The 11149-nt window shown below is 41.2% G+C and overlaps 1 protein-coding gene across 1 annotated transcript; it reads left to right on the top strand.

Annotated features, from left to right (window-relative positions):
• Positions 1-10044: 10044 nt before the first annotated feature.
• RFPL4B (ret finger protein like 4B) lies at positions 10045-10851 on the top strand. Its single transcript, XM_066371687.1, has one exon. It carries the CDS (start codon positions 10045-10047, stop codon positions 10849-10851), a length of 807 nt encoding a protein of 268 aa, XP_066227784.1.
• Positions 10852-11149: the final 298 nt, after the last annotated feature.

The following is an 11149-nucleotide window of genomic DNA, read 5'->3' as shown; positions in this document are numbered from 1 at the left end:
CTGCGCCACCACAGGCCAGGTCTAAGTGTGATGTATTAATGTGAAGGAGCCACAGGTGAGTCATGTGCTCACATTAATAAATGTATAACTAACACTGTAATAATTCACATGGAGGAAAGATGCAGGGTACTTTGAGGATATAATAGTGTTTCTGACCCTAGTCTGGGGAGCACTTCCCTGAATAACTGACCCCCGCCCTTCAACGCTGTATCTGAAAGATGGATAAATAGGTGTTAACTGGGGGCTGGCTCAAGCTAGTTCTGGTCAGAGAACCAGCCTGTCCTCAACTGGGAGGGAGGATGAGGGAAGGAATGAAAGGAGACTTTGTGTCTGGATTTCAGAACACGAGGTTGGAGAGAGGGGAGGAGCCAGAGGACACGGTGGGGATTTGGATGTATAACAAGAGCAATGGGCAGCCACCAAGTATATATCGTTGGAGGAGGGAGTTATGGCACCTGGATACCTGCTTAGTCAAGTGAGCCAGATTGGTAGTCTCTGACCTCTGTAAGGCTGATAAGCCCCAAGCTGGATGGGAAGCAGTTTGCTTTGATGTACTCCTATTCCCAGAATGGGGGGTGAAGCTCAAATTGGTTTAAAAGATTTGCAGGCTGCATTTGGTAATACATTGAATGTCAGATAATTAGGTGGAAAGGAAATTTATTTTGACAGACTTTCTCACCTACACAAAAATATTTCAACAGCTCTAAACCAGAGGAAAAAGCATATGGATAATCTGAAAACACTTATAGTTGGCTTTAAAACTCACAAAGAAAATGGCTCAGGTCAGGGTCACACATGTGTCCTTATTCCTGTTCACTCACCACTCACTCAAATTCACATTGTCCTCCTCTGGGTTCTGAGAGTGGGTGCACTTGGAGTGACTGACCATTACTACTTTACTTGAGAGTGGGTGGCCTAAGGTCATTGAAACATATAGGAAGACTCAGGTTGGAGCTTGCTGTTTTTACAGATAATCTGCTGTAGATAAAGAATTCTTTTCCTGGCCATGTAGCTCAGTTGGTTAGAGCACCATTCTAATAGGCCAAGGTTGCAAGTCTATCCCCGATCAGGGCACACACAAGAGTCAACCAATGAATGCATAAACAAATGGAACAACAAATCAATCCCTTCCCCTCTAAAAATAAATAAAAAATATTTTTAAAAAGAATTCTGTTATCTCTCATTTTACAGATAGCAACACACCTTTTGAATAAAACACTTAAATATTTATAGCATTTAATTTTTCTATCAATATTTTTTAATTTTTATTTATTTATTTTTTACAGAGACAGAGAGTGAGTCAGAGAGAGGAATAGACAGGGACAGACAGACAGGAATGGAGAGAGATGAGAAGCATCAATCATTAGTTTTTCATTGCGCGTTGCAACACCTTAGTTGTTCATTGATTGCTTTCTCATATGTGCCTTGACCGCGGGCCTTCAGCAGACCGAGTAACCCCTTGCTTGAGCCAGCGACCTTGGGTCCAAGCTGGTGAGCTTTGCTCAAACCAGATGAGTCTGCACTCAAGCTGGCGACCTCGGGGTCTTGAACCTGGGTCCTTCCGCATCCCAGTCTGACACTCTATCCACTGCACCACCTCCTGGTCAGGCACTATCAATATTTTTGACCAAAAAGTAAACCAATTCAGAAGAAAGAATAAAATGATCCATTAATAGGACCAGAGTAGAAATTACATATTACTAAATATGTAACTGTAGAGTCTAATCGTTTCTACTTTTTTTTTTTTGTAGAGAGTCTGTCATTCAAATAAGTGTAGAAGTGGAACATTCTACATATTCCAAGTGCCAAAAATATTATCTTCCTGAAGCCCAGCAGTAAGCGTGGAAGTGCCATTACCAGGCTTTGGTGGCATTAATAATTTAGAGAGGTGTCCTCCGCCTCCTTTCAGATAGGCAGAAGGGTCCACCAGGTTGCAGAGAGGATGGGAGGATGAGGATTGGAAAGAAGCCATCCTGTCATTGCTGTTGCTTTTTGTAAAATACAAATTGTGGGGGGTTTTTTTTGTATTTTTCCGAAGCCAGAAATGGGGAGGCAGTCAGACAGACTCCCGCATGCGCCCGACCAGGATCCACTCAGCACGCCCACCAGAGGGCGATGCTCTGCCCATCCAGGGCGTCGCTCTGTTGCGACCAGAGCCATTCTAGCGCCTGAGGCAGAGGCCACAGAGCCATCCTCAGCGCCCGAGCAAACTTTGTTCCAATGGAGCCTTGGCTGCAGGAGGGGAAGAGAGAAACAGAGAGGAAGGAGAGGGGGAGGGGTGGAGAAGCAGATGGGCGCTTCTCCTGTGTGCCCTGGCTGGGAATCGAACCCGGGACTCCTGCATGCCAGGATGACGCTCTAGCACTGAGCCAACTGGCCAGGACTCAAATTGTGTTTTGAGAAACAGATCAGCCCCACGTAAAGATTGTAGACTCCTGACAGAACAGACTATGTATAATGCCCCCCCCCCCTGCAAAAAAAACACCACCACTTGGCTGAATCTTATCCCACTAGCATGTATGAAAGTCCATTTCATTTTTTAATCAGGAACCTATGAAATCAAACTTATTTTGTGATTTAATCTTACCTTGTAGAAGCATTAATGATAATTTAAAATTATTCTAAAAATGAAAAAAAAATTTGTGCACATTTTTGTCATGTTGTAATGTGGGTACTAAAATATTACAGAGAGGAAGTTGGGGAACTGGGTGAAAAAGTCAAAAGGATTGAGTACAAATTGGCAGTTACAAAATAATCACAGGGATAAGTACAGCTTTAGTAATTCAGTCAATAATGTTGTTGATAACTATATATGATGTCAGGTGTGTACTAGAGTTATTTGGGAGAAATCACTTTGTAAGTTATATAAAAGTCTAACCACTATGTGGTACACCTGAAACTAATATAATATTGAATGACAATTGTAATTGAAAAAAAAAGACTTTACGGATAGTGGGTGGGTTCATGCTCGCCAGGAAGCAGGGTTGATTTAGTTTACATGATTGGATTTAGTTGATCCAGTCATTGGGATTAGAACTGTGGGTGGAGACTGTGTCCCAATGATTATAAAAAGCTAGAATATCTGAGTTTAAACACACTTCAGGGAGAATTGAAGGCTAGAAGAGAAGGCTTCAGACTTCAGACTTCAGACCTTCAGATGCTTAGCAGAAAGTCCCTAAATTAAGGTAAGTGATCTATCTCTTCTGTCTGGACTATGCCTGCTGTCCCATTTTTCTCTTTTTTTTTCTTCTTTTTTTTCTTTTCTGAAGCCGGAAACGGGGAGAGACAGTCAGACAGACTCCCGCATGCGCCCGACGGGGAACCACCCGGCACGCCCACCAGGGGCGACGCTCTGCCCACCAGGGGGCGATGCTCTGCCGAGACCAGAGCCACTCCAGCGCCTGGGCCATCCCCACTCCAATGGAGCCTTGGCTGCGGGAGGGGAAGAGAGAGACAGAGAGGAAGGAGGGAGGGGGGTGGAGAAGCAAATGGGCGCTTCTCCTATGTGCCCTGGCCGGGAATCAAACCCGGGTTCCCCGCACGCCAGGCTGACGCTCTACCGCTGAGCCAAACAGCCAGGGCCCATTTTTCTCTTTTTGACTACAACTTATCTTTCCAATGCCTTTACCTTTGGATTCCAGGAGAGAAAGAACCCGTCTTATCCTGTGTCAGGGAACGTCATTCACCTTCTGTTCTAACATCTCCGTTTAAATTTTTACATATTAACTTTAGGTCATTTTTTATACATGCATGTATTTTCCTGCATTTTCAACTACAGTATAGACTTATAAAGTTGTTCCTTTTTATTTTCTAACATTATTTCTTCAAGGCTTTTTAATAGCTATATTATAATTAACTGAATTCTTTCATTGTTATATCATTAGATCATTTCAAATTACTTGGAATCATAGATACCACTGCAAAGAACAAGTTTTTACAGATGTAGCATTTTTTTCTTTCGGAAAATAAATTGTTTTGTTAGATAACCCTCAAAGGTGGGTTAGCGAGCATTTTCAGATTGTAAGCCCCATTTTCAACTTGCCTTTAAAAAGTCAGTTTTTTTTTGAAATGGTGATAGAGGATTTAAAGAAGAGGGTGGTTTCTGTTGCTACTCAGGCCTCACCAGATAATGGGAGGCTTCTAAAGACTCCACATTGTGCCTGGGCAGGTATCTTGTCTATGATTATAGACTTTGTATCCCCAGAGTCTAGCGGAGGCTGGAAGCATGAAAGGCCAATATGTTTTGTTGGGCATAGCATTCATTCTGTTGTGGTTTTCTCACACATGATTTCCTTTTTTTGTTGATTTTTAAATTTTTTTATTGATTTTAATTTATTGTGTTTACACAGATTCTAGTGTTGTCCCGAATGCATCCCCCCTCCCCCGTATTCCCCTCAACATCTCCATTGTCCCCCTCCCTATAGTGCTCTCCCCCCTTCCCTTCAGCTTTATCCCATCTTATCATCCCCTTTCCCTCTGTCCTCTTTCCCTCTGGTCCCTTTGATCTCTCCTCTGTCTCAATTCTGTTCCTCAGTTCACATTGTTCACTGGATTCCTCAAATGAGTGAGGTCATATGATATTTTCCTTTTTCTGCCTGGCTTATTTCTCTTAACATAATAGTTTCCATGTCCATCCATGTTGTCGCAGAAGGTAAGATTTCCTTTTTCATGGCCCCGTAGTATTCCATTGTATATATGTACCATTGCTTTTTAATCCACTCGTCCACTGACGGACATTTGGGCTGTTTCCAGATTTTCGCTATTGTGAACAATGCTGCCCTAAACATGGGGGTACATTTCTCCTTTTGAAACAGTGCTATGGTGTTCTTGGGGTATATTCCTAAAGTGGGATGCTGTATCCAAAGGCAGTTGATTTTTAGTTTTTTGAGGAATCTCCATACTGCTTTCTACAGTGGTTGCACCAGTCTGCATTCCCACCAGCAATGCAGGAGGGTTCCCTTTTCTCCACATCCTCGCCAGCACTTATTCTGTGTTGTTTTGTTTATGAGCGCCATTCTGACTGGTGTGAAGTGATATCTCATTGTGGTTTTAATTTGCATTTCTCTAATGATTAGTGATGTTGAGCATTTTTTCATTTGCCTATTGGCCATCTGTATGTCCTCTTTGGAGAAGTGTCTATTCATTTCTTTCGCCCATTTTTTTATTGAATTGTTTATCTTCCTGGTGTTGAGTTTTACAAGTTCTTTATAAATTTTGATTATTAACCCCTTATCAGATGTACTGTCAAATATGTTCTCCCATTGTGTAGTTTTTTTTTTTTTTTTTTTTTTTTTTTTTTGTATTTTTCTGAAGCCGGAAACGGGAGAGACAGTCAGACAGACTCCTGCATGTACCCCACTGGGATCCACCCGGCACACCCACCAGGGGCGACGCTCTGCCCCTCCAGGGCGTCGCGCTGCTGCAACCAGAGCCACTCTAGCGCCTGGGGCAGAGGCCAAGGAGCCATCCCCAGCGCCCGGGCCATCTTTGCTCCAATGGAGCCTTGGCTGCAAGGAGGGGAAGAGAGAGACAGAGAGGAAGGAGGGGGGGGGTGGAGAAGCAAATGGGTGCTTCTCCTATATGCCCTGGCCGGGAATCGAACCCGGGTCCCCCGCACGCCAGGCCGACGCTCTACCGCTGAGCCAACCGGCCAGGGTCTGTAGTTTGTCTTTTTATTCTGTTCTTATTTTCTTTAGCTGTGCAAAAGCTTTTTAGTTTGATAAAGTCCCATTTGTTTATCCTGTCTTTTATTTCACTTGCCCGTGGAGATAAATTGGTAAATATATTGCTGCGAGAGATGACAGAGAGCTTACTGCCTATGTTTTCTTCTAAGATGCTTATGGTTTCACAGCTTACATTTAAGTCTTTTACGCATTTTGAGTTTATTTTTGTGAATGGTGTAAGTTGGTGGTCTAGTTTCATTTTTTTGCAGGTAGCTGCCCAATTTTCCCAACACCATTTGTTGAAGAGGCTGTCTTTACTCCATTGTATTTTCTTACCTCCTTTGTCAAATATCAGTTGTCCATAGAGCTGTAGGTTTATTTCTGGGTTCTCTGTTCTGTTCCATTGATCTATGTGCCTGTTCTTATTGCCAGTACCATGCTGTTTTGAGTACAATTGCCTTATAATATAACTTGATATCTGGAAGTGTGATACCTCCCACTTTATTCTTCCTTTTCAAGATTGCTGAGGCTATTCGTGTTCTCTTTTGGTTCCATATAAATTTTTGGAATATGTGATCTATATCTTTGAAATATGTCATTGGTATTTTAATTGGTATTGCATTGAATTTATAAATTGCTTTGGGTAATATAGACATTTTAATGATATTTATTCTTCCTAAGCATGAGCACGGTATATGCTTCCACTTGTTTGTATCTTCCTTGATTACTTTTATCAATGTTTTATAATTTTCCGAGTACAAGTCTTTAATCTCCTTGGTTAAATTTACTCCTAGTTACTTTATTTTTTTGGTTGCAATAGTGAAGGGGATTGTTTCCTTAATTTCTTTTTCTAACAGTTCATGGTTGGTGTATAAAAATGCCTCTGATTTCTGAGTGTTAATTTTATATCCTGCCACCTTGCCAAATTCATTTATCAGGTCCAGTAGTTTTTTGACGGAGCCTTTAGGGTTTTCTATATACAATATCATATCATCTGCAAATAATGGTAGTTTTACTTCTTCTTTTCCAATTTGGATGTCTTTTATTTCTTCTTCTTGTCTGATTGCTGTGGCTAGGACTTTCAGGACTATGTTGAATAAGAGTGGTGAAAGGGGGTGCCCCTGCCTTGTTCCTGATCTTAAGGGGATTGCTTTTAATTTTTGCCCATTGAGTATGATGTTGGCTGTGGGTTTTTCATAGATGGCCTTTATCATGTTGAGGTATGTTCCCTGTATTCCCACTTTGCTGAGAGTTTTGATCATGAATGGGTGCTGGATTTTATCAAATGCTTTTTTTGCATCTATTTAAATTATCATGTGGTTTTTCTCCTTCCTTTTGTTTATGTGATGAATCACATTGATTAATTTGCAAATATTGTACCAGCCTTGCCTTCCCAGAATAAATCCCACTTGATCATGATGTATGATTTTTTTTCATATATTGCTGGATCTGGTTGTCTAATATTTTGTTGAGGATTTTAGCATCTAGATTCATGAGGAATATTGGCCTATAATTTTCTTTTTTTGTGATGTCTTTGCCTGGTTTTGGAATCAGAATTATGCTCACCTCATTAAAGGAGCTTGGAAGTCTTCCTTCCTCTTGAATTTTTTGAAATAGCTTGAGGAGGATAGGAGTTAGTTCTTCTTTGAAGATTTGGTAGAATTCACTTGTGAAGCCATCGGGCCCCAAGCTTTTGTTTGTTGGGAGTCTTTTGATAAATGTTTCGATCTCATTTGTTGTAATCGGTCTGTTTAGATTTTTTCTGATTCTTCCTGATTGATTTTTTTTTTTTTTTTTTTAACAGAGACAGAGAGTCAGAAAGAGGGATAGATAGGGAAGACAGACAGGAATGGAAAGAGATGAGAAGCATCAATCATGAACCTTAGTTGTTCATTGACTGCTTTCTCATATGTGCCATGACTGTGGGGCTACAGCAGACCAAGTAACCCCTTGCTTGAGGCAGCGACCTTGAAACAGCTTTTTAAAAAAAATTTTTTTAAAAATTTTTAAAAATTAATTTAATGGGGTGACATTGATAAATCAGGGTACTTATGTTCAGAGAAAACATCTCTAGGTTGTTTTGACATTTGATCTTGTTTACCTTTTCAAAGAACCAGCTCCTTGTTTCATTGATCCTCTGTATTGTTTCTTTAGCTTCTATGTCATTTATTTCTGCTCTGATCTTTATTATTTCCTTCCTTCTACTACCTCTGGGCTTTACTTGCTGTTCTTTTTCTAGTTCTTTTAGATGCAGGGTTAAGTTCTTTATTAGAGCTTTTTCTAGCTTCCTTTTTTTAAAAAAAATTTTTCTTTATAGGGACAGAGAAGGGGGGGATAGGTAGGGACAGACAGACAGGAACAGAGAGAGATGAGAAGCATCAATCATCAGTTTTTCGTTGCGACACTAGTTGTTCATTGATTGCTTTCTCATATGTGCCTTGACTGTGGGCCTTCAGCAGACCGAGTAACCCCTTGCTTGAGCCAGCGACCTTGGGTCTAAGCTGGTGAGCATTTTTTTTTTTTTTTCTCAACCAGATGAGCCCACGCTCAAGCTGGCGACCTCGGGGTCTCAAACTTGGGTCCTCGGCATCCCAGTCCAATGCTCTATCTACTGTGCCACCGCCTGCTCAGGCTTTTTCTAGCTTCTTAAGGTATGCCTGTAATGCTATGAACTTCCCTCTCAGTACTGCTTTTGCTGTGTCCCATAAATTTTGAGTTGTTGTATGCTCATTATCATTAGTTTATAGGATCTTTTTCTTCTTCTTTGATCTCATTGTTACCCCATTCCTTATTTAATAACATGCTATTTGGTTTCCAAGTGTTTGAGTATTTTTCAGTTTTTCTGTTGTGATTGATTTCTAGTTTCATGCCATTGTGATCAGAGAAAATGCTTGATAGGATTTCAATCTTTTTAAATTTGTTGAGACCACTTTTGTGCCCTAACATGTGGTCTGTCCTAGAGAATGTACCATGAGCACTTGAAAAGAATGTATATTCTGCTGCTTTAGGGTGAAAGGTCTGAAGATATCTATTAAATCGAGTTGATCTAGTGTGTCAAATAATTCTGCTGTTTCTTTGTTAATTTTCTTTCTTGAGGATCTATCTAATGATGTTAGTAGGGTATTCAAATCCCCTACTATTATAGTATTGCTGTTGATCTCGCCCTTTATATCCATCAATGTCTGCTTTATATATTTATGTGCTCCTATATTAGGTGTGTAGATATTTATAATGGTTATATCTTCCTGTTGGATTGCTCCCTTTATCATTATGTAGTGACCTTCTTTATCTCTTACTAAATTATTTCTTTATTTTTTTAAAAATTTTATTTATTCATTTTAGGGAGGAGAGAGAAAGGTTGAGAGAGAGACAGAGAGAGAGAAGGAGGGAGAAGCTGGAAGCATCAACTCCCATATGTGCCTTGACCAGGCAAGCCCAGGGTTTCGAACCGGCGACCTCAGCATTTCCAGGTCGACGCTTTATCCACTGCGCCACCACAGGTCAGGCCCTAAATTCTTTGTTTTAAAGTCCATTTTGTCTGATACAAGTTGTGCTACCTCAGCTTTTTTTTCATTTCCATTTGCATGAAATATTTTTTTACTCACATATGTTTTTCTTTGAAAAATTTGAAGGCTCCTTAGAGTCACTTTACTGTGATGAGTAGAGTAGGATTGGCTTTATTTTATCGATTGTATCTCAATGTGGAAACCATTTTTCTTGAACTGCAGGTGACTCTCAAAGGAATACCGACTAGGTGCAGAGACTGCATTCCTGGACCCTGTTAAAGACCCAGTTGAACTCAGGTCCTGCAGATAAGACTTTATTAGAAGTCTCTAGACAAGGTAAACTGTCTTACCTAAAAAAACAATGTCCACCATCCTATTTCCCTCTGTTGTGACTATCTACATTTTGGATAGTTTTCAGTTTTTCTCATAGATTGTGCCTTTACTATGATCCTCTGGTGACTTAGTATCACTTTCATGTGTAAGCTGTAGAAATATTCACAGTCGGCCTGACCTGTGGTGGCGCAGTGGATAAAGCGTCGACCTGGAAATGCTGAGGTCGCTGGTTTGAAACCCTGGGTTTGCCTGGTCAAGGCACATATGGGAGTTGATGCTTCCAGCTCCTCCCCCTGTCTCTCTCTCCTCTCTCTCTCTGTCTCTCTCCCTCTCTCTCTCCTCTCTAAAATGAATAAAAAAAATTTAACAAAAAAATTAAAAAAAAAAAAAAATATTCACAGTCTTTATTTTTTTGCCCTGGATTTAGGTGCATCCTGATTGTAGAAGAGCGGATACTATACTGAAGGCTCCTTGTTGCTACCAGAAGATAACCAAGGGCCATTTCAGCTCAGTTTACTGCTAAGGAGTGACCTTGAGAAACCATGTCAAGTCTGAAAGAGGAGGCAATCTGTCCAATCTGTCTGGGACTTTTTTCCTATCCTATTTCCTTTCCCTGTGCACATACTTTCTGTTATGATTGCATGCAACTTTGGGCGCTGGAAAAGAAGGATCTGAAATTGACCTGCCCCATATGTCGAGAAGTAATCGAGAAGCCACCTGTGGAGAATTGGCAATTCACAGTACTCACAGTTCTCATCAAACAGCACGGTTTCCTACTGGACAAAGGTTTGCATGTGAACAGTGAGTTCCTAAAGTTCCAGGAGGATATGACCCTGGATGAAGTCACCAGAAACTCCCGCCTTGTCCTCTCTGATGACCTAAGGAAAGTCCACTATGGGGAGATCTGTCACAACCTAATGGAAGATCCCCAGAGATTTGTCTACATGGCCTGTGTCCTGGGTACCCCGTTCTTCACCTCTGGCCGCCATTACTGGGAGGTAGAAGTGGAAGAGGGGAAGGAGTGGGCTCTGGGAGTTTGCAAGGAATCTGTCGACAGAAAGAAGAAGAGTGGCTTTTCCTCTGTGCATGGCTTCTGGGTCATCAGCATGAAGGCAGGAGTGATCTACTCCAGCTCCATACCAGAAACCAAAATTACTGCCAACCCTGGCCTTACCCGCGTAGGAATTTTTCTAGATGTTGAGATGGAAGAAATCAAGTTTTTTGATGTTAAAAATGATGCCCTCATCTATACACACTGTAATTTTTGTTTGGAACCCTTGCGTCCGTTCTTCTGTCCTGGGTTGCCTGGAGAAGAAGACAGTGGTGGCTCACTGAGCATCTGCTCATGAGAAATTTATGGTGTTCTTTCTGCTGTGGAGTTATTGGACTAATTCCATTAAGTACCTATTCTAACCTGCTTCAATTGGTTTAAATGACCAAAACTAGGTTAGGTGGGGAAGGAAAACTTGAAAAGGTTATGGAGATACAAGGAAAGAAAAATAAGACTGGGCTGATTGCCAACCAAGGTTAACGGAAACAAAGCCACTCAATCTTACCCACCAGGATCAGAAAGGAAGTGTGTGAGGGGACAGAGAAAAACTGGCCCTCAAAGTCTTTGTTTGGGAGGGAGACTCCTAGAATGGAGTT

Source organism: Saccopteryx leptura, chromosome 3, assembly GCF_036850995.1.
Source record: "Saccopteryx leptura isolate mSacLep1 chromosome 3, mSacLep1_pri_phased_curated, whole genome shotgun sequence".
Classification (NCBI taxonomy): Eukaryota; Metazoa; Chordata; class Mammalia; order Chiroptera; family Emballonuridae; genus Saccopteryx; species Saccopteryx leptura.
This window is presented reverse-complemented; position numbering and strand designations above follow the sequence as displayed.

Bases quoted from the DNA above. Each gene is read 5' to 3' on its own strand.
- RFPL4B (XM_066371687.1), top strand. From the start codon at position 10,045: ATGTCAAGTCTGAAAGAGGAGGCAATCTGTCCAATCTGTCTGGGACTT.